The 26,381-nt window shown below is 33.8% G+C and overlaps 2 protein-coding genes across 4 annotated transcripts in view; one reads left to right on the plus strand and one right to left on the minus strand.

Moving 5' to 3' along the window:
- Window positions 1–3,400: 3,400 nt before the first annotated feature.
- Window positions 3,401–12,315, minus strand: LOC128155167 (next to BRCA1 gene 1 protein-like). 3 transcript variants are annotated; one of them, XM_052816747.1, is made up of 20 exons: window positions 12,081–12,314; window positions 11,191–11,253; window positions 11,025–11,066; window positions 10,657–10,886; window positions 10,384–10,444; window positions 10,144–10,287; window positions 9,796–9,988; window positions 9,614–9,686; window positions 9,240–9,512; window positions 8,998–9,078; window positions 8,636–8,777; window positions 8,273–8,387; window positions 7,951–8,108; window positions 7,478–7,814; window positions 7,163–7,321; window positions 6,707–6,898; window positions 6,008–6,214; window positions 5,407–5,677; window positions 4,941–5,067; window positions 3,401–4,704 (listed from the first exon to the last, which is right to left on the minus strand). In XM_052816747.1, the coding sequence occupies exons 1-20, from the start codon at window positions 12,183–12,185 to the stop codon at window positions 4,444–4,446; spliced, it is 3,234 nt and encodes a 1,077-aa protein (XP_052672707.1). In that variant the 5' UTR covers window positions 12,186–12,314; the 3' UTR covers window positions 3,401–4,443. The 3 variants fall into 3 exon arrangements, with proteins under 3 accessions (XP_052672707.1, XP_052672709.1, XP_052672708.1); XM_052816749.1 differs by lacking the exon at window positions 6,008–6,214 and having other exon boundaries at window positions 12,081–12,315; XM_052816748.1 differs by lacking the exon at window positions 8,998–9,078.
- Window positions 12,316–19,868: 7,553 nt separating this feature from the next.
- The window catches only part of LOC128155871 (cardioacceleratory peptide receptor-like), a 31,823-nt gene continuing 25,310 nt past the window's right edge, over window positions 19,869–26,381 (plus strand). Inside the window, exon 1 of the mRNA XM_052817749.1 lies at window positions 19,869–20,217. The gene's annotated coding sequence lies outside the window, so the exon portion shown is untranslated. The remainder of the gene's footprint in view (window positions 20,218–26,381) is intronic.

A 26,381-nucleotide genomic window follows, 5' to 3' on the forward strand; every position in this document is an offset into this window, starting at 1 on the left:
TGTGAATCTGCAAAAGTCTGGAGTCATCACACAACTTGTCCTGTCTGTTACAGTGTTGGTTTCCCAAGGAAAATCCATGTTGTATAATAGTGCCATAACCTTGTCAGCTCCTTTAAGGACTTGTCAGTAATTAAACTCAAATATCACCATACATAGTTTGGGGGGAGGGGGGGGGTGTCATTTGTCATGCATAATGTTGATATAAATGCTTCTGAACCATGCTTTTAGGTTACTAAGGCCCTGATTTGTGGGACCCCATTGTGATCAGTTTGTCTGTTTTTATGTTTTGGGCATAGACACTTCATACTTTTTTTTTTATTTGCATTTTTCAAATTCAAACATACATAATTTCTATTAAATTGGTGTCAACTTCTTTTTTAAATATTATAATCACTCTTTCATACCACTTTCATTCATACACTCATTCAAAAATCAGAAGTAAATGAACCTGAGGTTGTATATTAAATGGCTAAAAAAATAAAAATAAATAAATGAAATAATAATATTCATAGCAAATTCCACTTCTGTATAATATAGTTATACAATTACAAACAAAAGAAATCTTCCCACTGTGACCAGCATTTTTCAAATTTCCTAAGTTGAAATTTTTGAACTGATGCATATTTCTCTATCTTGTGTTTAAAACTCAAATAATATAATAGATCAACATAGTTTGGAATCTTATTCTGCTTCAGACATATAAATATGAATTGTTTTGTATATAAAATTATGACACTTCATACTTTACATTAAGATACTTGTGGGTAAATGTGTGCAGTGATCTTGCACCAAGTTTCTAGGTCAGAGGTTAAGATCATAGCTGACCTCTGTAAAATCTGTGACCAGATCCTTTACAATGTTGGCCAAATCTGGCTCAAGCTTCACCAAGAGTGCCTTTCAGTAAAAGGTATGCAGTGACCATGACACAAATTTCTAGTGAAGTTCATTGTGGACATCTTTGTAAAATCATTGTTAAGACATTGTCTCTTTCCTTTGATTACCTGCCTTATATGTCACCTATTGAGTGCTTGTTGTATAATGAATTGCAACAATCTTGAAGTAAATTAAGTCTGGGGTCAAAGCAATGATATGGGATGCTTAAAGATGATCACTATAACAAAGATTTAATTCTTCAGTCACATTTCTCTGCATTCAATCATGCTTACCAGTAAAAGATATTTTAGTTGTTTTAAATACTGGTTATGTCAACACTTTAATGGCAATCTTGAGAATAACCTTGTTACATGTAAATAATACATAAAAAGGTTCATTATTTCAAGAATAAATAATATACCAGTTAGTATAATATAAATTATCTGAAGGGTTAAAAATGTTATCCAAGATAATTCTTGATCTACATTGGCGGATCCAGGGGGGGGGGGGGGGGGCTTGAAGACGTTTAATGCCTATTTAAAGGCAGTTTTTCCAATTTATAATAGAAATACTGTAATTATCTCAAATAAATGCTTTTAAAATTGCTTATTTAAAGAACTTCGTATACTGCGTACCATAATTTTGTTCTTTTATGAAAAAACCCCATCGATTTTTTATCGAAATAAAGTACATTGTACTCCCCTTCAGCATCCGGTGTTTACTACACTGAGTAAACATGTGGAACATTATAGAAAAATACTTAAAATTAAGCAGTATCGCTAAAAACACAGATTTATAATAACATCTACAATGTATTTTCTACTCTATTTCTATTTATTTAAAATTAATTATAGTTCATACAGTTTTGAACTGACAAGCCATCGAGTAAAACGACGTTCAAGTACGAGTACATGCATTCGTTTTACTTTAAAAACCTCTTTCAAATGTATTGTTTAGTTAATTAACTAAAGTAATTATAATAGATGGTTTTTACTTCGTTTCATACGAAAAATACAAAGAAAGTTACATGTCCCGCTTATGCAGGTTATGCTATTTTTCTGGACGCTAGCTTCCAAGAATCGGAAATTCTGTTACAAAAATACCGTGTAAAAGGTTTATATGTAAACCATTATGAAAATACCCAACTTTCCAAAACTTTTCTTGATATGATCGCATCTGTACTAGTACCGGATGATGTGGCGCACCCATTACAGAGGTTACATCAAGTTTACCATTGTATAACACACGTACCATCTATTCAGCAGATAAATTATCCCCATTCTTTTGTCATATCCTATCATTTATACCTTTATTTAAAAAGGCAGTCGATAGAAATCAAAATCGATAAATAGTTCAGAATTTAAAGACATCAAAGACATAAAAAATTAGCAAAACATCCATTTTCATAATAGTTTGTCGTAATTAGTCTGAGTTATTTTTTGTTTCTTAGTGCTTCTTTTGTATCAAGCATAGACGCACTTTCTCATTGCTGGAGACTTGGGTTTCTTGAGGCTATATATTATGCAAATCTTTCTTACCTAAACCAAAACGGCAAAACGCTCAATAATGCAGTGCACTCTGCTGTTGAAATAGATGTGAAATAGATAGTGATGGGATGAATGTTTATTTACGCACGGAAAACGTTCAAAAAGTCCTTGTTTATTGACAAATGATGAATTTTGCACATATTGGTTTTCATCAAATGGAACCCCCCCCCCTTTCCAAATTGCTGGATCCGCCTCTGATCTATTGCATAAAAATTTGGAAAAACAAAATTTTACCTAAAGGAACCAAAGGCGCAGAATTTAAAAAGAAAAGTCCAATATGATTCGAATACCTTCCTTCCAAGAGGTATTGTTTAAAATCCTCCACCTATCACACTGAGCTAGGTTGACACTTAACAATCCGAGTGAATCACTTTTATAATTTGACAATTATAAATGATTTTTTGAAGTTTTTAGTGAAAACATGAATTATAAATGATTTTTTGAAGTTTTTTGTGAAAACATGAATTTTGACCCATAATAGGTCTAGACTACACTTTAATACATCAATAATAAGAAAGAATGAAAACTTTGATCAAAGTACTTTTAGGATGGAGTCTAAACCCATTCACACCAAAAAAATGGCAATTTAGCACAGTAAAATGGTCAAAATTTAGGCGCCAAACGTCATGTGGCTAAATTGGCAACCTATGTCTCTTGTTTTTGTGGAATGAAAACACGCAATTAACATGCATCGTGAAATCTATAGTAAAAACAATGTACATACAAGCCAAGAATACATATCCTACTAACATTTGAACAAGTTCTTTTTTATTGCTCCAAGTGGGGATATATAACGCGTTGTACGCCCCTGTCCTTTCCTGTACATTCTTGCCTACACTTGAACCTTGACATTATTCACAACCAACGGAAATTATAGTTAAAAATTTTGTGTACATTCATCGCCCAGGCAAGTGGCTATTATAACTGTCTGAAATCTATAATACATGTAGGTGAACAACATAAAATACCGAACAACAACAAATGGTGATTTTATTTATTTCTGGGCACAGAATAAAAGCAATCACAGACAATAGTCATTCAAATAAGAGCATTGATTCACTGGCAGCCAATTCAACTTTTAACGATAACAACCCTTGAAACATCCCCATCTCCTCTATTTCTATAATAGAAGCAATTCAAACATTCATCAGACAACTGTCTGATCAAAGTACATCCAAACCCTTGCCTATACAATGTATCAAAATCCTGCATATTAGTTTGCTTACCCAAGTATCAACATCTTCACTAATTTATATCTTAAACAGAGTTGTTTGAAAAAACCATTCCTCGTTATGAAAATTTCTTTACAATAAAAAATTAATCTTTAAAGGGAAACGAAAACATAAAATTTCATCTCTTGTTATGTACATGTATATATAGACACAAAATATCATTGACTATTTTGTCAAAAAGAGGAAAATTCATAATACATAACAAAGAACATGCATATTAATTGTGAATAAACTACATCATATCACAGAAAAAAAGTCTCTCAGAAATGGCACACTCCTGACTTACATGTTATGATACAAGTCTTCCACCAGATGGGAGTGAGTCTTAGCACATGAAATGGAGAGGGGAAACGTAGACATCTAGAATTGTCACTCTAATTAGAGACAAATATGATCATAAACAATCATTGGGATAACCTACCTATTTTAATAGGCCTATTTGCAAATCACAAGAAAACATTGATGATAAATTACTGAGGAGGCAGGGAGTGTTCACAATGTGGAGGGAAAATACACATACAGTTGAAGGAAATAACAATATCAGGAAATGAGCTCTTTAAAAATAACATTCTGCTTTTTTAAATGACAATAATATGCCAAAAAATTATTCCAAGTAAGTCTAAATATTCTGAATCTAGGCTCATAAACACAATTTATCATATAATAATATTACAATTGAAACAAAAATGCAACAATATACACAATGAAAAAAAAACAAGACCAGCTGTTCAAGCTATATTTACAGACACTGAAACTTTCTTTAATTGTTCATTCAACACAACAGGGACAGCTTAGTGCCGGTTGTTCATCCAATCATTTTCCCCCTCTCTCAGAAGCTCGGCTAGAACTCGATCCAGGTCTGAGTTGTGTTTGGTGAGGAGCTCCTGGTTCTTCTTGCGGTTACAGAAGCCCATCTCAATGAGTTTCTTCATTGGTCCAGAGTCCATGGACTTGGGCTCCCACTTCTCCTCTTTTGGTTTCCATTTGTCACCTTTAGGTTTCCAGGTTGACCTCGGCGGTTTGAACTCATCCTTATCCTGGGGAGTAGCATTCTACGAAAAAAAAAAATTAAATCCAGTTTAGAAATGTTACTTTTAAACCTTGGCAAGCAGTTATCTTTTGCGGTATCCAATCTTATACATTGAAATTGCAGTGAAAATACTAAAAAGTGTATCATACTCCTTCACTTTATCAATGCATGTATAAAACAAATTCATACATTTTTTGTTTGTAACTTAACACTGCAATATGCTCATTTGACAATTTGTCAAGTTCTGAAAACATGTACCTGGTAGGTCCTTGCCTGCCAGGTGTAGAAGACTTCTTTACAGGTTGTGTAGGCATTGGAAGCCGCCCGCTCAGCCGCCTTAACCGCAGTAGACACCATCTGGTTCACCATCTCTCCAGCCACTGGCCTATTAACATGGATAAAACAATTATTGTAGATTCCCAATTAAACACGAGGAATTAAAAAATCTGCTGAAAATCAAGAGGAGCACATCTCACAGATTATATTAAAATCTTGTTTTTATTTTCGGACAGATGTAAACTAAATAAAACTATGATAAAAATTTGGCATTCATGATTTTATATTTTCACAATTTGATGCAAAACCAATGAATCATGGAATTAAATATTCCTATAAAATAAGGAATCTACAGTACTGCAGCATGTTATTCATAAGTGAACTTGTACATTTTTATCCTTCACACTACAAGAACAATTATAAATAACACTTTCTATTTATAACTTACACTTCATATCCAGCGGCTTTATCCCCATTGTCATGCTCCCCATGGTGAGCCCCACCAGTGCAGACATCTCCCTGTGGGAGGGCCTCTTTAACTTCAGTTGTTTCCAGTAATTGTTCTGCCTCCTCGTTAGGCCTGGTATTAGTTGCTTCCCCTGTTTCCATGGACTGGTCCATTGATGGTGCATTAGTAGCACTGGTGTGTTCAATCACTGTAGTATTTGTGGCACTGACTTCACCAGTTTCAGTGTTTGTTGAAGGAACATCAAGATTACCTGATAACAACAAGCAAATTTTGTATAACATACTGTGATGCATATAAATTTCAGACACAGTAATATTCAATATGTATGAGCTAAAGATGCATTTAAAACTATATCATCTAAAACTTAATAGAACTGAAAAATTGCCATCAAGGGAATCAGAGGCTTGGATTTAGAATATATCTATGATATTTATTAAGATATCAATATTTAGGCTTGTACCAAAGTCCAATGCTTCTATTAACATTTTGTTATTTTTACTAACAAAAAAAGGTCATAACACTCCAATGTATTTAACAATGTGCCACATTTTAACAGAACATAATACAGAAGTCTATAGACCTGATGCCCCAATATCTCTTTGGGTCTCTGTTTCCTCTCTCAGTTCTCCGTGGGCGGGTGTAACAGGACCACAGTTCACTGGGATCTCAAACTTCATGGAAAAAGCTGGAACTGGAGGGGGAATCTGGGGGGAGACGAGCGGATCCAAGGGGGGTGTGGACACGGAGTTAGTGGTGGTCAATAAGTCGTCCACGCTAGGCGGAGGATCTGCATGCAAAATATCAAAAGCACTGCAAACCAATCCATGCTGTTATCAATTTATTTATCCATACCAAGCTATACTAATCAGAATAATCAAATCCAGGGCCCAAATGTTATAGTGTAGTGGGTATAGATAATTAGCAATATTTGTTATTGTCAAAGAAAAAAAATTGGATTACATTTGAAGTGTTCCAAAGTGATCACATGTTTTAAAGTGTTGCACACAATGACAGTTCTTAATTAAATGAATAAAGATAATCACCAGATATGTTATCATCAAGATATGTAAACGAAATAAATAATAATATTTAACATCCAATGCAACCAAATACCAGGTAAACCAAAATCTTCATGTAAATGATCAAAAAGAAGTTTATGAATTCGAACATCAATATTAGTGACTAACAGTCAGACTGTTTAACACATGCCTTTCACCATGCCCAATCTGTATACTGATACACACACATAGTGTACGATAGACACTGACTGACAACTTACTGGTAACAATGGTGTTGTGGTTGTCATCCAGCAAGTTATGATTGTTGTCCGTTGTTTCGTTGTCCGAAGAACTCTCAGACACCTGGGGTTTGATGACGGGCTTGCTGAAGTCGAAACAGGCTGGCATTGGGACGATCAGGAAATCATCATCTTCACTCAGACTCTCGTACTCCTCAGAAGAGTAGTGAACCTCTGTAAAAATAAAACCTGGACTACTGATGGCTGTATACAGAACACTTCAAGCAAATGGAAATTAGGAATTAATTTATCAATTATCAACATGTATAAACTGTTCAAGCAATTTTGGGCCAAAATTAAGTAAAATGTATGATAACTATTACATATGTATGCACTGTACAAGTACTGCTCAGATATAGTTTCTCTTTCATATGCTGATTTATTTAAATTAAAATTTCAACATTTCTTTCTGGAGATTTATTAACACTGAGTTCGAACCTGGAGGAGGGATGGGCAAACTGCTCAAGTAATTTTCCACAAACTCATTATCAATGACCTCAGTTTTCTCTTCGTAGTGTTCAGGGTTCAAAAGTTCCACACTACTGGTACGGGACAAACTGCCCTCTTCTGGCAGAGGAGACTTGGGAGGAGATACAACTGTAAAAGCACAAAACCCATCAAATTCAATCTTTCATAACTATTTTATACTTTACATTTTTTTTAAAGTACACACTCAATATCATTAATGAAATGTATAACAATTACTGGTAATCATAAATGACTTAAAAATGTTGAACTGATTATATCATATACCTAGTGGTGTGTTGTTCGGAGTGGCTGTCTGGGACATCTTGTTGGATCCTCGGGGCGACATGTCCAGCATCTCAAAAGACATGAGATCCTGGCCTGTCTCTCCAGACACAGTGGGCTTTGACTGACCCTCCAACTGTAACTGGGCCATAGCAGCAGCGGCACTGCTCAGTTCTTGCTCCAGTTTCTGGACAGTCTCATTGCTGATGCGCTCGGGTGTCGGTTCCTCTGATTTCTTCTCAAACTGAATTGGGCTTTTCTCAATCACAAACTCTGTATCATTTGTCTCCTTTACTTCCTCAGTATCTTCCTCCAGTTGATCTGTCAAAGTTGCTACTTCCTGTTCAAATTTGCAATTAAAAAAAGTTTTCATTTGTAAATCATATAAAGAGATGTATGATGGGGAGAAAAGATAAAGGAAAGCCATGTATTTGGTGAACAACTTTTACACAATGTACCTAGTCTCTAGGTTTTACCTGTTTGTCTTCCTTTGATTCTTCATTCACTATTTTGAGTGTATCCTCAGACTTGCTTGGTTCGAGAACCAGTTTAGGTTCCACATGGACAAGGCACCAGACTCTGTGTCCAAACTGATGACCAGAATCCATCATCTTCCAGTGGCTCTGATATTTTCCTGATTACAATACATAACACAGGGTAAAAGCTTCTGTATTAAAGCATTTCTAATAAAATTTAAAAATAAATTACTGGTAAAAATCTAAATCCTTTTAAATTGCTTTTTGTAGGCTATATATGTACAGGTATCGTTGGACAGTGGTTAACTCCTGAACTACATACCTGGTTTCTCGGGAGCGTAAAATGTGACGGAAATGTCGGCAATTTCCCCTGGGGCCAAGAGGGGGACATCGACATCATTGAAAGATGTAGGCAGGTTTCCAGAGATGTTGTGAAGCTGAAATTCAACATGTTACCATTTAAATCAGTGTTTACATTAATTATCTGAGCTCCTTGCTTCTGTTACTGATTAAGTTTCATAGTCAACTTCTAAATATCCTCGAAAGTTCATCCAAACAGTCAGTGCTTTAGATATATGTATATCAAACAACTTGCAGAATCAATAATTACTACAAAAAGGAAATGGGTTATCACTTTTGACTTAAATGCTTTTTTAAATTAATGAGGGGTGTTCATTACATGTACCTTGGTGCTTTCTCTCCAGGAGATGTTCCCAGAGTTCTTGATTTTCCAGGTCTTGACAAACTTGGTCCCTGGCTGTACTTTTGTTCCATCAGGAATGGTTAGATCTCCCATAAAATGAGCCTTCATATCCTTCACAACATCCCTGAAAATGTCACATCTAACATCTGTAAAACGATTCTACTGTACCAGTATTAAAGAGACCAAAATTGTTTGATTGTGAAACCCTTTTGTCTCATACATTTTACTACACACATCATCTAACTCTACAATAGACTACTTTTGCAATTACTGTTAAAGTATTGTTTATAAAATCATTTCAACTATCTGTTTTCATTTTATGCTACATTGCCTATGATGCTTACAATTTCATTTTCAACTTTTCTATTGCCTTCTCTTGCTTTTGTTTAATTTTTTCTTGCTTTGCGGCAGCTTTTGCTTGCAATCTACAAACAAAATAAACAGTCACCATCTCAAAGAATTAAAAACAAGAGAAGATTCAGAGTATTAGATAGGAGATAGGTTAGAGATGGGAGTAGTTAGAAAGGGTGGCACAAAATGATTTCACAATCTAATGTTATCACTACATTATGACAGTCTATCATACTTCTCAATCCTGGCCAGTATTTTGCCCTTCTTTCCCTCATCCAGAACCATTGGAGCAGCAGCTGCAGTCTCCTCACCATCTTCCTTATCTTGACTGTCCGTGCTTTCTTCCGGGGAAGTCGGCAGTCGATAAGGTTTATACAGAATCTGCTTCATTAGTGGGCCCCTCTGTCTGAATTTGATTGGTCTGCGGAGTTTGATAAAGACGTGGGTGTGGTCGTGGATTCCATTGATGTTCTCGCACTCCTCACACAAGTCGTAGTCCACACAGTTACTGAAGCCAAAATTCCACACGTCATACTTAATTTCTATCTCATTAAAAATTACAAAGTAAATGTATATGCTGAGGACTGGATTTCTATAGAAATTACTTACCAACACTTGTATCTGGCTCCAACAATCACTTTGTTACAGTTATCACACAAAACTCCACAGTGATAGTATATCGCTACAACAGTTTAAAATAAAATTGTGAATTTCAGAAATCTGAGATAGGTTGGCAATTTCTTTTCAAAAGTTAAAAATACAACTCTACAAGAGGACACCTGATTACTTACGATGATGGCTGCTGCTCTCAGCATTCCTCTCTGTCTCCTCAGCTGGGGTAGCACTGACCCCTTTGGGCTGTGTATCTATTGCCTCTCCCCCCTTGTAGCTCTGTAGAACAGCTCCATCCAGTCCTCTTAACACATGCTTCACCGTCTTTCTGGTCACATCCTTTACTATCTCTGAATGCAACTCCTTTTTTAGCTGTAAAACATAAAAGAACACATAAACAAATGAAACTAAATTTACTGTAACTACATGCATCTACTGTTAATTAAACTCTGGTTTATACAGGAAAATCAAAAGATTTAGACATCCTGTGTTAAGGAAGCTGAATTCCTTGTCACTTTAATACTGACCTCCCTCATGTACTTGATGAAGGCTGGGTAGGGTATGGCCTCCTCCGACTTGACCTCGCCCTGTAGATCCTCCCTCTGTCGGTGATAACCACTCTTCTTCCTGTCCAGGTCCCTCAGGTGCCTCTTCTTTGATTTTTTTACAGGCTGTGGTCAAAAATGATGTTGTTAAATGACAAGTTTTGGAAATATGAATTATCTAAAATGTTTGTATTTCTTAGCTCAATAGCATATGAGACTTACATAGAGTGGCAGAGCTTCTGACTGACTGTCCAAATCATCAGGTTTCTCTCTCTTCTCCTGTCTATGTTAAAACAAAAAGATCACAGCTCACAAAATATGACATAAAAATGTCAAAGAATTTATTTTATTAAAACTTCATTTCCTTGAACCTACTATGAGCCATTTATGTAATTATTAAAAATGGAATTTAATTTTTTTTTAGTTCTTTTAAATCATGTGGCAGTGTATTCCTTTTTACAGATATGATAATCACACTAAATGGTCGGTTCGTACCTAGGATATGCTCTCTCTTGGCCACTTGCACCCCTCTGTTCTGGATTGACCTGAGGGACAGGGTTCTCTGCTTCTTCATTGTCCAGTTTCTTGTGGGTCTCTGGGATAATGGTGGCCAGCTTCAGCTCTGTATTTTCAGTCTTAGTGGCTTCCTCCTCATCAGGTTTTGGTGGAGAGGATCCAAAGTTTCTGACTCGCATGTATAAGGTGTTGTGGCATTGGTCTGCTACCTGAGACAAGTACAATCAGTGAACAATAAGTCTTTAATTTAGTATTTAAAAGTGTGTGAGAGAATGATATTGCTTTTCAGTATTATGTAAGTTCAACTGACATTGATATGGAATATGATCCGTGTAAATTTGACTTACTTTGAAAGCCTCCACTAATTCTTCTTGACTGCTCAATGAAATCTGAAACAACACAAATTAAAGCATGATCACCAGGGTAAACATTTTTTGCTTAATCCAAACTCACAATGGTTAAGGTTAAAATGATTTCATTTATTTTTATGAAAATTTAAGAAAAAATACTCACATAATCTCCCTCGGAATCCACATAGTACACCTCCATATTCTCACAGTCAAACTGAGCCTTCAACTACAAATAAACAACTGACTGGTACAGTTTTATCCTTGAAACTATTCGAAAGGGAAGTAATTCAGCATAAACTGTATATTTATTAATGTTAGTTGACTTAACCACCAAGTTACACATTAAAAACACAAGGACTATACATGCTATACTACCGGTACATGGATTATTGATTAACTGAAAATCATTCCTATCTGTGAACTTTACACATAAACCATCAACTGAGGGTATAACACAACCTAGCCATTTCACAAATGGTCATACTGTGATCCCCTGTATAAAGGCCAACTTATTGCCAACATGTATATACCTTGTCAATTTTAGTAGCAGGTGGCATAATATCAGAAGAGGAGAATTTACAGATATTTTACACATAAAAATATGGAATTATTAATATTATGGCAATATGCCGGGGTCATAGTTACAACTCCATACTGATTCAGCTATTTTTATATTTTACGTAATCAAGTATTAACTATATCAAAGGAGAAATATTTCGTAATCTAATTGAAGTAATCGCATTCCTTATAGTATGTCATAGATTGAGTTTTAACATCACATCAAATCACGATTCGTTGAATTTTATTATTTGATGGAATTTTGTTATAAACTTCCTTGAGATATTTGACGTGAACAGTGGCCTCCATTTTGTTTCATCTTATTTTGTTCAAAACACGAACCTATTTCACAACTTAACACACATGACCGTTTATGACAGTTGAATAGTTTTCAAAAACACATATCTGAAATCGAGTTCCATTTGATAAGATACGCGAGAATTACACAATCTAACGATTTAACTGTAAATGAAGCTCAAGTTCATTTCCCCTTACCATAGCCTCCAAATCAACCCATCGGGTCTGGCGATGTAGTTTATATATTTCCGACACCTCGTTGTCCCCTTCTAGACTTATGTTTATCACGACTATACCTGCCATCGTCACGTTAGAATTAACACTGTAAATATTGTCTAAGAAATCTTAGATTATGGACGAAATTGCGTGATAATTTTCCACCAGCTGAAAATAGCCATTACTTTGTTGACACATGAACCTTCTGATTACCAACAACATAAAATTCCCCTCCACAAGAAAATATAGTCCATGGTTATATACCGAATAGCAAGCATCAGAATAAGCTATTTCATCTTAATTCCAGATGTACAAAAGAAAATATAATTTGATTGATATGGCGAGTCTTAGGATTATCATAGCAGAACGTATATATTTTGTTGAAAAGAAAATCAACGCGGATTGTTTTTATACTAAAAATAGAATGACGTCAATACGAGTTGTTCCACTTTCATCATCAATATGTCATAAGGTTTTTACACATCGCGGGTGGGGGCATCGGGTTTCTGATCCGCATAGCTTCTCAGTTTGTGAGAAGCTATGCGAATCAGAAACCCTTGACTTGGGAAGATGGGGTGGGGTTGGATCATTTAATTAAGACATATCAAAAGAATCAGATTAATGTATAATAATTCAATGTGATATGTATCAGAGACACACTATTTTCCTGGTTTAAGATTTTCATATGTAAAAAAATTATATTTTAATGAAAATTTCACAATATAACGCGAAATCTTTGCTACAATAAAAGCCAAACTCTCGCGGATTAACGACAACCTATCGCAGATTAACGGATTTTATTATTTTATGTAAGGCTCAGTCACTTAATTGACCGTCAATACCTTCGGGCCTTTTGTTGTTGGTTTTTTTTTTTTTGGGGGGGGGGGGGGGGGTAATTATTCATTTATTTATAAATAAGATTCCATTAGATTTTACATCAACTATTATTAAGTAATTTTTAAACATTCAACTTTAATAAGGTAGAGATCAAATTGTTTTTCCTTTTGTTATCCTTTTTTTTGCCGACCCCTGTGTTCGAACCAAACATATAACGCGGAGAAATACGGGGGCGTTTAGGGGCGTGCACTAGTTGTGTCTAAACATTTTTAGGGCGTTAGATGGTCGTGACCATTAAGACTCCAATAAATTTTTAATGTTTAGAATGGTTCATATTGGTACTTTAAATGCTTTATCAAAATTTGAAATTTAAGTAAGATATTTATTATAAGCAAGACACAGAGTTTGAAAATCTTTGTTTTGTAAACAAAGCTCGAGCTTTGTTATGGTTTACATATGTGTTTTATTGGTATAAGTCTCAATCAAATGTTGCTTTTTCTGTTTATCATATTATCTATGAACACATTGAATCAGTTTACCCTGTTTGCCACGAGTTACTAGTATTTGGTCAAAGAAATGGTAATTCCTTACTTTACATTATTTGTAAATAAATATAAGACTCGAGCTTTGTTTACATAACAATGACTATTTTACCACTGTATTTCTCTTTAAACATGACCTCTAACATTCAAATTTTGGCCAATCATTCAAAATGAGCCAGAAAACCATTTTAAACATAAAATAAGAAAAAGAAAATTTTGATCAAAAACCGTGTCCAAGTCTCTTTAAAAGAAGATATTTGTGTAAAAATATATAAAAAAAATATTCAAATTCAAATCCTAAATATTAGGACTTTTTCGTTACAAAAGGATAACTCATAGCTAGCTGAAGAAATCATGTCCAAAAATTTAAGTTAGTTTTAGTGGTAGTGCACGGTCCAGTCCACAAGCACCTGTGTTTAATAGTTGAAGAGTTTATCCATAATTTTTGTAAGCATGCTTTACTGGGAATAGAGGGGTCTTTTAACGACACAAAAAACTTTTAAGAAACAAATCAATAGATTCAATAGATTTTGAGTACAGTCACGAAGAAAGAATGTTATCTTTCTACGTTAAGTTTTCCTAGAAAGATAAGCATCGTGTATATGGTCTAAAGTTCTAAGCTCATACTACAGTAAACTGAGGGCAACTGGGTTTTAGGAACATGAAGAGGTCAAAAGGTTAGGTAAGTACTCCACTTTTAATATTTAGTGTCAGAACTAGACTAACGTAAAAAGAAATCATTTAATTCATATTTTTATATTAAAACGGGAAATGTATGAGGAATTATTTCCATCCATACTTATAACATACAATGCACGTCTTTTACATATAAATTTAGCGCTCTTTAAATACGAGTACGTGCCTGCACGTCTGTTGATACATTGCTGTACAAGATTAAGGAAACTGACATGGCCAACGGCAATCTTATTTAAATAAGTCCATCGCTTTACCAACGACTCTTTTCACATAAAATAGTTTTTGGGTTTCTTTTTCATAACTAATTTAAGCTATGAGAGATTCGTTTTTTACACTGCACACGTGGCTAGACTGAGACTTTTACCCCTTAGACCCCGTATCTACATGACCAAGAGACCACTCATTGCAGATTATCCGACAAAAAGTTGACTTTTCATAATTTTTGCTTAATATACAGAGACGAATGTATAACATCCTCCCACATCCTTTATAAAAAAGTTACCGGCGATCATTTGATTTGTATAAGTGACTCCTCAATCAGTCGTAGAAACCCCGGGGGTAATCAGTTTTACATTGGAAAGATATTAGATAGTGACCATCGTTGTAAAATGGCTCTTGTTTCAACATTTTAATGGGATAATCAATATCAAGATATGGGTAAAAAAATCACCTGCATTTAAATTATTTTATCTATTTCAATGTGTTCTCAGCGTACGCGATTGACACGTCAAAGTTGTTATTTAGGATATTCTGTTACCACTGTGTAATAACGGACTGCTGTATGGCAAAATCTTTGATCTACATTGCTAGCCTATTGATTTATATTCTATCATAAGTATTTAATTCATTTTACGTTAATTTGTTAATCAGTAATAAATTCTAAATGAATAAAAGCGTTTCATTGTTTTTATTGAAAAAGCAGAAATAGGTAAATGTATGGAAAAGTTGAACTTCTTAATCAATTTAAATTGATGTCGTGACCAAAGTCTTATATGATTGCGCCCATAGGAAACGGGCCCTTATGGCATTTTTTCCACAATCCAAAGTTTTTATGGATTTTTATTTGTATTTGTTAGAAGGTTAAAGTTATGAAGTTTCGTGATGATCAAATATATTTATAAATAACTTTATTTGGCACGGACATGTGGATTTGTTTTGCCTATGACGTTGTTCACCTTGCGACGTTACGTAACGATATAATCGTCATTTTTATGTGTGGTACAGTATATAGCATCATTGTTTTATTTGTTAATCATGATATAATTTTTGCTTTTAAGGATATCATTGACATTTTTTTAAAATTACTTAAGAAAACATAAATACATTATATATCATTACATATACATAATTATTCTTTTTTCATAAAATCCGTGCTCGTTGCAAATATAACTGTTACGAAAACTATGGAGTCTTATGAAGTTACAATGGATGATGATAATGATGGTGATGATGTAGATGATGAAATATAAATAATGTATGAATGTAATTATCATGATATAATTCACCATATTACAAAAAAACAAAAAACAAAAAACAAAACAAAACCAACCCCCCAACCCCCCAAAAAAACATGGATACGTAGGATATCCAAGTAGTTACTCCGAGATCCCTCTAAAGCTTTTAAAAACTCGAACGCAAGCGTAAGGAGAGTAACGGATTACCTTTGTTTAAGAGTAAAATGCAATTTTTAAAATTTGTTTGTCTTACACAAAAAAGGAATATACAATTCTAGTATATTCAATGCATATTCATTATATTGTATTGTTTATTTGTCAACAGCTGTACAGCTCATAGACATACATACTTAACAAGACAAATTATAATATGATATGCACATGTTAATATACATATAAACGAGTCCCTTAGAAAAAGGCAAGATTTTACATGAAATTTTCTGATGAAAAAAAAAATCTTAATATATTTACTTAAACTGCACAAGTCTTTTACATTTTGTGTTGACAGTATAGTTAAATCAATTTTTAAAAAGACAGAGATTCTTAAATAGTAAAACTTCAAAAGTTATGAATTTTTCTCTTATATTACAATAAAAAACACATTTCAATATAAAATGATACTCATCTTCTATCTCTGACGCACATAAAGGACATACACGTCTTTCTAATCGAATATTGTTTTATCTACCTCTTTTGACGGTAAGACAGTGAGATGATAATCTTTATTTACATATAAATTTCTTATATTTGACTGCAAAGTAAAATGACCAATTTAATATATCTATAGAATGCACTTTTAGTAGAATTTTTTAAAGTCATCAAAAATACGTTGTTTGGCAGTTGTTAAAATAAGTTAATTAAATTACTTCTGTATAGTTGGATTTTCAAGTTATCAATCATTTATAAATGAGTTTGTGCGGACGTAATTACGTGGATATAAACAACCAGTAAATCAAAAACTAAAGAGCATAGTAAAATCTACAATACAATAAAAGTCATGTACTTGAATCCTATTATATCCATTGTCTACAAATACTCTGTATAGAATTTATCGGCGAGTTCATCACGCGGGGGTGTTAAGGAAGCATATGAAATCTGAGTTGCATGTAATTCTGTGAAATCACAAATCTTAGTTCTTATGTACATATTAAAATATCTAAGAAACAAAACGTAGATCAAAAACAAATAAAAAATACTGAAGACAATTTTTTTTCCAGAAATTAGTTTGTGTTACGTAGATTTACACATTGATGACGTCATGACTAAAAGTTGAATGTCGTGTGAATTTGATCGGAAAGCATTGTAAACATATTCAAAATATAACTGATCTAAGACCTCTAATAAAGTACTGTGGTGTGATTTATTGAGAATTGAACATAAGGATACTGGGGGAGATGTTAGGTTTATCAATCATTCGCTATAAGGTATGTAAATTTGCTTTTATTTCTCGGCCAGGCTTTCCTCTGTCGTTGTTTACGATGTAAAAATCCGACTAGAACAACACTACCCCGTATATATTGAACTTGAAATTTTATACGTATCGTTAGTTTAATCAATGCTTAAATTGAAATGTGCTGCTAGAATCCCATGCTGTGTGTTGTTTTGATGCAATTTGTCGTTTTCCGTGCAAACTATATAAAAGTTGGGAAGGTTTAATTAGAACCGGATAAATAACTTTTTAATAAGGACAAACATAGGATTCTAGCAGCGGTTTTGATTAAACTGAGATGTTTTGCTTACACTTGGTATGCTTATTTTATTTTGGAAACCGCGGGGTAGTGTTGTTCTATCTCATTTTATGTTAAGGAATATACGTAAGCTATTTATAGTTGTCACGTGATAATGCACCAATGTGGCAGTAATGTACTACCCGATTTTATTGCACTGACATCTATTTTAAAGGATAATACTAAGTTTTTGATCTTATTCAAAATAATTATTTAATTTCACGATTTTGAATATAACAGTCAAAATAAGACGCTTAATTGCCCATATGCTTCCTTAACACCCCCGCGCAGGTCGAAACCATGCACTCGAGGTTATGTACGCATATATATACTTATAGTATCTACACTCCAGCTCTCGGTTCGTGATAAATTTATAGATATTTCCTTCTGATGTAGGCCCTCTAACTAATAAATACATATTTAAGTGACTCTCGTTTGGACGCAAGGGCATCAAAGCGGAATGGAAAATGCCCTATATATCTGTAATATGCCCCGAGTTGTTGTTAACAGTCGACTTTCGATTGTCACTCATGAAGACAAATTAATGTTCAAGCCTTGCTTATTGGCAATAAATATTCCGAAAAAACACATTTTGCAAACAAATTATAGGTCCAAAAATGATATATAATAGTAACTTTTGACTTGTTATGAGTTCAAACGCCACGCCTATACTATAACAGTTTCTGCTAGGTTGACAGTATAATTTTAGACAACAGCATGGAACTCTCTCGAGTACAGCCTCTGTCAACCGGTTTTGTGGAATTTAAACCGCAAAATAGTATCTGTAAATGATATCTGTCCATGCCGACGCCCAATAAAATTCTTTGTATTGGGAAACTATGTATCACTTGTTCTCATGCCACCGATATCCGTATTGGACAGGCATTACTTCCGTTCTACAGAGTAGTGGCGGACGGAAGTGATTTCACGCTTGCACGCAGCAGTAGCTTTAACAGTCGGCAAACCATAAATACAAGTACCGCCAGGAAACTTAAAAATGATGTAGAAAAAATATTGCTTTTGGTATGTTTTCATCGGTATACCCCATACATAAACATGTGGCTATTTCATTTCTAAAAGATTCTTTACAAAAAAATAAGAGAAGACACATGGGAAAATAAAATATATAAGACGTTTTCTAACATATATAAAACATTCAATGCATACCGATCTTTCGGAATAACCGATTCGGCGGTGGACATTCCTTTTTGTGTATGATGATTGTGATTGGCGTTCAGAAGTAATGGACATGACGTATTCACCATTTCAACATAAACAGTTTTACCCACACCCTTTGTTTTGTGTTACATTATGAAAAGTACAGCTATTATAAATCGAACATTGTCTACAATGGCAATGTAAAGTATCTCAATAGAAACATTCAGCAATATCTGGCAATTAGTAACAATACATTATTCATTTAGTGTATTGAAATAGATATTTAAAGGTCTCAATAGGGCGTGGTCTATTGTCTGAGAGATAAAACTTCTCAGATTATTCAGGTCAAATTGATCTTTCAGAAAAATTCCATGGATTATTAAAGATTTTTTTTTAAGCCTTGCGGGGCTTTGGATACGAAATAGTTCTAAAAGACGCTGTGCCCTGTAGGTAGATAAAAGTCATTTCAGAGAAGTAAGGCGAGCCTCGGAAAACGCAGGTGATCGTATGCCTCTTTGAATGTAATATTCCAGGAATCCGAGAGGATTGTACAGCGTAACTTGAAAGTAAAAAAAGAACAAAGAAAACTCGTACCGTATAGGTTTTAATTAAAACTTTATTTTTTCTGAGAATACCAGGAAGACATATTTTATATTGTTCTCGGTGGTACAAAACACATGTGTCAAACAACGTAGATTTATTACGAAGCATAAACGGGTCTTATTGTCCTTTATGATCACATAAATAATATTCAAAATTTGTACATTAAATTTGCAAAGGACATTAAGTTTGACAGTTGAAGCGCGTTAACAATATGTTGCGACGAGACATTTGATATACTGTTCATCAAATATCGTCAAATAAAGTTATTATTAGAAAAACGTTTCAAAAATAAAAAAAGAAATATTAAATATCGGATATAATGTGAAAAGGCATATTTTTTTTAAAATGCATGCTCTCGTAGAGTAACTGCAATATTGTCAAGAAGGTAAGAAAGACCGTTTACACATGCACATATTTTTTTTTTTTTTTTGCTTTCATTATTAATAATTCTATAATTATTTAGACAATGAGATTTCTTTTGAGATAGTAATATTTTGGTAGATACATGTACTTTACGATGATTCATAAAACAGAAATCCTTGGAATTATTCCTTAGTTTAAAATGAAGTATTCCCCGTGGGTACTAGCTATTCCCTAGGGGGGGCATATACCAGTAGATTTGTACTGATACGTACTCCAGCGTTAGCCATTTGTGATGAGTATGAAGATACTGCCCGGGTACGACTGTCAGCGTGAACGGATCTGTATCCACTATAACTTCGGACTGTCACCTTCTTGTGCTAATAAAGTGAGAACCCGATTGCTGCCAAATGCAATGGCTCAGCTGAATAGTTGGTTTCATATTAATTTCGCACTCTGTATTTTATCAATTATTCAGAACTGAGCATTCCACACTCGATAATTCAATGAGTAGAAAGTCAAGGAAAGACGAATAATGATTTGGTCTACTGTATTAATGTAATAGCTATCATTGCTTGGGAAATTATCAGAACGGTAAAAAAGCCGTCTGGAGGCTGGCTTGACGACTTTTCTACATGGACAGAGCTTGCCGAGTGTTTGATTAACTATCCGCGCTGCGTGTATCACTATTCAATCCGTAGGAGATCCGAGATGACGATTAAGGAAAACACATCCGGTACCGGTGAGTGTTAACTACTGAAATTTACTTGGAGCGGATACTGATATGTACTTGAACATATACACTTACACCACATTATATAGTGTTGCCCCATTCCATGATTAAATTCAGTGTTTAACTGGTCTTTCATGTATAATCGGAATATTGTGTTCCCTGCGAGTGGCTGGGAAAGAATTCCCCTCTTGGGACTTACTTTTGAAAAAAAACAAGCCTCACCTTTACCGATATTTTGAAAATAACCGATCCATCCAGTCAAATGCGGATCAATAAATTAATAAATTGACTGAACAATTTGCTGTTTTAGAGTAATTCAAACTACTTTAAAGAATGTCATGGGGGAATTTTTGGAAACGGATGTAAAAAGAAAATATTCTCTTTTACTATAGAGAAATATCGTAAAAAATATTATTGATTTTCATTAAAAGTGAAAACAATTAATAAAAAACGAAAACAATTTCAGAACGAATTGCATGGATTACGCAGAGAAACCGAATATCGCCACCTCGGAAATGATTTATCTCGTGATTTTGAGGAAAAGGTCTCGGATATTAAAGAATAATATATCACCGAAAATTTTGTTAACGACCTAGAATTACACTTGCTAAGGAAATTGAAGGCAGCCTTAAAAAATGAACAATCAATCCCATTGAAAAACTGAGCTGATTATGATAATGGAAAAAAATTATCAACCATGCAGTCCAATTTCAACTTTTGGTTGCGATTTGTAAAATATTATTAAGAAGTTTTATCTATAATTCATTTACAAAATGAAATTTGTCAATATTTAATCATTTTTCCATTATGTATAAAACGTGGCCTAGCAAGATTCTGAGCTTCAAATTATAAACTACATAATCAAATTGAATGACGGAATAAAACAGAAAGAGAAGAAAAGAAAGATTATGTAATTTAGGCATTGGGAACAAATTTAATAACAACCCTAATGCCAGTTATGTATAATAAAGATCTCTAAAGAGGATACTTAAACACCAACTCGCATATTGTGTATTCAGATTTATATATTTAAAACAAATGACATTAACAGACGTTTATAAAAGAAATACACGACCACATACATATTTGTTTTAGCATTTGCCTATTGGAATAAGGAAAACGTGTTCTGGGGATGGAATATGGAATTTCAAGTTCAAGGGGTCTTGAAAGATCTGTACAAATCTGAATAGCTAAAACATTAAAAAGGACCGGGATAAATTTCATCAACAGTTTGAGAAAAAGTCATTTCAACCCCCTTTAAAAAAAAAACAACAAACAGAACCAAATTTCAATGTACATGTACGTGTGTTTTTTTTATGTCAGTTGTCCGAAACTGTAAAGTAAAATGAAAGTACTTCTTTAAAAAGGATCAAATATAAGTATCTGTTTGTCATATGTACAATGACCTGTATACTTATTTTAACCCGACGTCAAATGCTGGTGTTTATTTTTAAAAACGTCTTTCTGTGACGTCTTTCTGTGACGTTTCCAGACGTTGAATGGCCAATATCCTTCTGTATGCCGTAACTAAAACAAAATAACATGCAACAACACATAACAAAAGAGAGTTACCTTTTACTACGAATTGGGAATTGCTTAATTTCAATTTGCCTTGGTCTTCGTTAAGCAGGGGACATTTCTTCAGAGATAGGAAACAGTTGTATGTAACTGACTCTAATTTGGATGAATGCTCACATTTTTTTTATTCTATATATTTACGGCCGGTAATTTCCAAAAATTCTTCATTAGCAAAAGAAATTTTTTTTCTCTCAAAATCAGGAAAATTCTAACCCGGGGTGAGGAATGGGAAGTGCGTAATATGCCTTTAGCTCTTTAGCTGCTCAATGGTATCCATTTATTACAAGCTGGGGGGGGGGGGGCTCCTTATTCCTTATATGATCAGCAAGTTTTTTTTTATACGTAAATAAAAAAAAAAAAATGATTAATTTTTTAAAAAGTGTAGGGGGGGGGGGGGGGGCAACTCTATGGTAAGTCAATTTTTCATATGCAAGTTTAAGAAAAATGTCTGCTGCAAAAAGAGGAAATAAACTGTAATGAACATTATGCTAAAATCTTTTTTATTCAACAACGATGTATCTGAGATAAATTCTAAATAAATAAAAAATCATATATTATGAATGACAAAAAATTACTGAAAAAAATAGGTACGTTTTATTTCATTTTGCTCGCTCCAACGGTCGCACCGTAAAACATATTAGCTTTTATTAGTGATATTGTAACAAACAATGTAATTTTTGTTTGTATGATGTACTTTAACTTTCTAATCAGTAATCACGCATCAAAACAAGTTGAATTTGATACTGGCCTCCAGTGAAAAATACACTTACATCTACTGATACTGGCCTCCAGTGAAATATACACTTACATCTATTAAACTCAGTACACAGTCGACAAATGGTGTTGATTTCTATTTGCCAAAGACTGAACAATTGTCAATGCAATTGACATGCATATTCAAATTGGTTTTTGACACATTGGAGCCAATTTGATATCTTGTTTAAATGGTCCCGTTTGATGACGTAATCATATTTATTTGAAATAACACTGTATTTGTTCTTCAACATATAGGGAGAGGGCGAGTTAAGCTTTTATAACTTATTCCCAATCCCATTGTAATAGATAATGCAATAAAATATGTTCATATCAAATCATTTTTTTTCGTGCTCCAGAGTGAGAAAACCCAACCACATTATTAATATAAAGTATGTAACGTCATGCATTTATAGTAATAAGCAGGCATACCACATATCTAACATAACAATATATCGACGCATAGTTTTAAATCCAAGTAAGGTAAATCCGATGAAAAAATTTTGCTTTTAACTGACAATATAATAATGATGAAACATGTTACAAACACATAATTTGTCCTGATCAGAAAACGATCGCTGTATATTCGTTATCTCTTAACTCAAAAAGAGATGAGTTCAATAAACTGTCTCCTCATAATGGATCTATAGCACCAAAACGACAATCTATGCCTTGATCTTATTGACATACTAGTACACCCAATGTTGTTAAATTGACCGCTTATCATGGCTATAGTGTATAGGTCTATATTATTATATAGATACTCTGATACCGAGCTATAAAAGATGTCGCTGATCTGCAAGTTCACCAAATGAAAATGTGACTTTGTTCAATACTATGCATAGAAAACCATTAAATTCGTTCACAAGATCAGAATATGAGCCCCTAAAAAGTCTGGTGTAGAACATGGTATCAAAGTTGTCATTCCGCCATCTTCAGCACACATTTAACGTCACAATATTAACGACGAGTTTGTTAACAGTAACTATATTATCTATACTTTTTGGATCGAAAATAGTAAAAGTGTTGTTTCAACGTTGTAGTAATGTTGTAAAATCAACGTTGAAACCATGATGCGTGTTTTTTGCATCGAAGTCGTATGATACGGTATCAAAGTTGTATCATCGTTGAAAGAGCGTTGTGTGCCCGCTGTGTTTTTTTTTTATCAATTAGCCCGCCTAAAGATGAACTTATTTTAATATAGGATAATGATTGCTGAACAGGTTAAAAAATTATGATCGAAAGAGTCATCTTCGGACATTGAAAACAATATTGTGATTAAAGTATCCTACTTCCGCAACAAATATTTGTTGATTGTTATTTGTTTATTGATGAATATGAAAAAACCTACCTGACCCTATCATTTTACTTTTTGTTCGAAAAACTTGATGTATTGAAAATCTTTTCCCTGGATAACTGTTTGGATCATATATATTTTTCCCTGGATAACTGTTTGGATCATATATATGTTTCCCTGGATAACTGTTTGGATCATATATATGTTTCCCTGGATAACTGTTTGGATCATATATATGTTTCCCTGGATAACTGTTTGGATCATATATATGTTTCGAGGGTGTAACTTACCCCTTGGCCATTTACAAGGTTTAGATCTTTTCCTGAAGAAAAAAAATCCTTTATGGATATCTTGTGAATGCTGTTCTTTTGTCCAGAGACCAAGTGAGACGTATGTCTGCATGCTAAATAACAATAAAGCGGCGACGTTTTACTTTATAGTTTTTCCGTGTTTGAAACTCAAAACGACTTGCTTTTGACCAAAGGCTAAAATCTACGGCAACAATCGCTCGACACGAAAATATGGCAACCATTTTACTTTGGTGGTTTTTTTGTACAAAGAGGAGAAGCAGTAATTGATATTAACTTGGTCCATGCCATGCATCACTTCGCTCTATGGTAATTAATTCAAGACAGCATCATGGAGAAACAAATGCAATAGCTCAAATGAAGTGTACGCCGTGGTTAAAGTGCCATCTATCAAATACTAGTAAGCTTCATTTGTGCTTATAACATGCATTCACAGGAATCACCGGAATATGCCAATCATTTCCTTGAAAATCCCAATTTAAAAAGGTTATAAAGATGTAATATTGACGTCAACATAATGTGTTATAAGCATGTTTAAATGGCAACTGTTTTGAAATTTTAGTTCCATTTTCAATCCTGATTATTTTAATATTTGATTAGCATTCTACTAATCGAAGAGTACTAATTACCGAACAATGGAAAACTGAAGACCCCTGTTAACGTCAGGAGAACATAACAACAAGTTTGTCTCCATTCTATACTGTATTTGCAATTCAATTTGAATTTTCAATTTTACCGAACGCATAAATCGTTGGTGTTTTTCAATAAGCATAATTAAAGTGTCTTGTTGAGCATTGCAATCACATAACAACGCTTTCAGTCGTCTCAAATCACGGGTTTTAAGAGTCAATTGTTCGGCCTATTGGTCGATGATCACGGAGATTTAGTTCTACTTCTGAATCACCCGCGGACGATTTTTCCGGTGAGAGTGAGTGACATGTTTTCGCATTTTCGAGTATCTAACTCCACTCGCAGGATATTAAGGGCTGCAGATCCTCACCGAGGTTAACCCATCTAGGTTAAGATTACGCAATGTCATATTCTTTTGCATTATTTACATTTATGTACCAGTGATCTCTACTGGATATAATCTTATATTTACATCCACTGAATATTTCTCCGAAATCCTATTAAGTTCATATACTGCTGAAGACAAAACCGAATCATGATTTTGGCAGTGTTGAATTGTCTGTGTATCACAGCGAGCACCTCTATGCAAAAAATCCACTCAAATGTATCATTGATGAAAAACACGAATAAAGCTAACAATTATGGTAATGATAATTGCCAGGTTGTGTTTTATTTACTCTCAAATTGAGAGTCTCAATCAATGTACATATGACTATATAATTACGATAAAAAAAAAGTTTATGCAAACGGTGGTAATATTGTCTACTGGTACAGTGGATGTACGGAGTATATCATAATAATGCAACATTTTTTGCCTGTGATAACACTACGTATCGATTTTGTACTATACAGTCCAATTATTTATATTAAAATGTTTATCGTACAATTGCTGAAAATTATATAAATCATTCTTTGAATAACATGAGGTGATGAGCCCTTCAGGCTTTATTAGATTTGATCACGCCCCGACCAAAACTATCACCTTATAATACTTAAAGAATGATTCCTTTTTCTTCCAAAAATGCAACATTTTCTCACGAAATATGTGGTAAACTGTAATAACATGGGTTTACGTAAAGTTGGCAATGTAATAATGCAAGAATACATTTAAAATATGTAAAGTGTATCAACATGATCTCACGAATAGGGTTGTGATTCAAATTACAATACTGAAAATTGACAAACACGGTGGTCAACGATCTTCGATCCACAGCAATATTCGATAACTCTAAATTATCCGAATTTTTTTATCCGTACCATAAGATTAGTCTTGGGTGTTAATATCACTCTAAGTCATTCAATGAACTGCTTGGCTTAGTTGCTCCACGGAAACCTACAACCGAAAGGTAAAGGGGCTCGAGCAACCGTTGCACCAATACAACCTTTTTTCTAATTCGATCGCAACGTGTATACGTTATTTATTCCGTTAATTCACCGTAACCAAAATTGCAATTACTTCATAAATTGCATAAATACATGAATACTCTGCTGATGATCGAAGAACCTAAATACAACTGCAATAATACAACATAAGGTGATAAAGTAAATAACAATTAAGTAATAAGTTGATGGTTACACTGGAAATGTAAAAAAAAAAAACCAAAAAA

This window comes from Crassostrea angulata, chromosome 7, assembly GCF_025612915.1.
Source record: "Crassostrea angulata isolate pt1a10 chromosome 7, ASM2561291v2, whole genome shotgun sequence".
NCBI classification, from domain to species: Eukaryota; Metazoa; Mollusca; class Bivalvia; order Ostreida; family Ostreidae; genus Magallana; species Magallana angulata.

What these genes read in the sequence shown, in the direction of transcription:
- LOC128155167 (XM_052816747.1), bottom strand. Translation starts at nt 12,185, where the DNA reads ATGGCAGGTATAGTCGTGATAAACATAAGTCTAGAAGGGGACAACGAG. An exon ending in GGAGCCAGATACAAGTGTTG is followed by an intron (nt 9,513 to 9,613) that starts GTAAGTAATTTC and finishes TTTTGGCTTCAG; the next exon opens with TAACTGTGTGGACTACGACT. An exon ending in AAGAGATATTGGGGCATCAG is followed by an intron (nt 5,678 to 6,007) that starts GTCTATAGACTT and finishes TGTTGTTATCAG; the next exon opens with GTAATCTTGATGTTCCTTCA.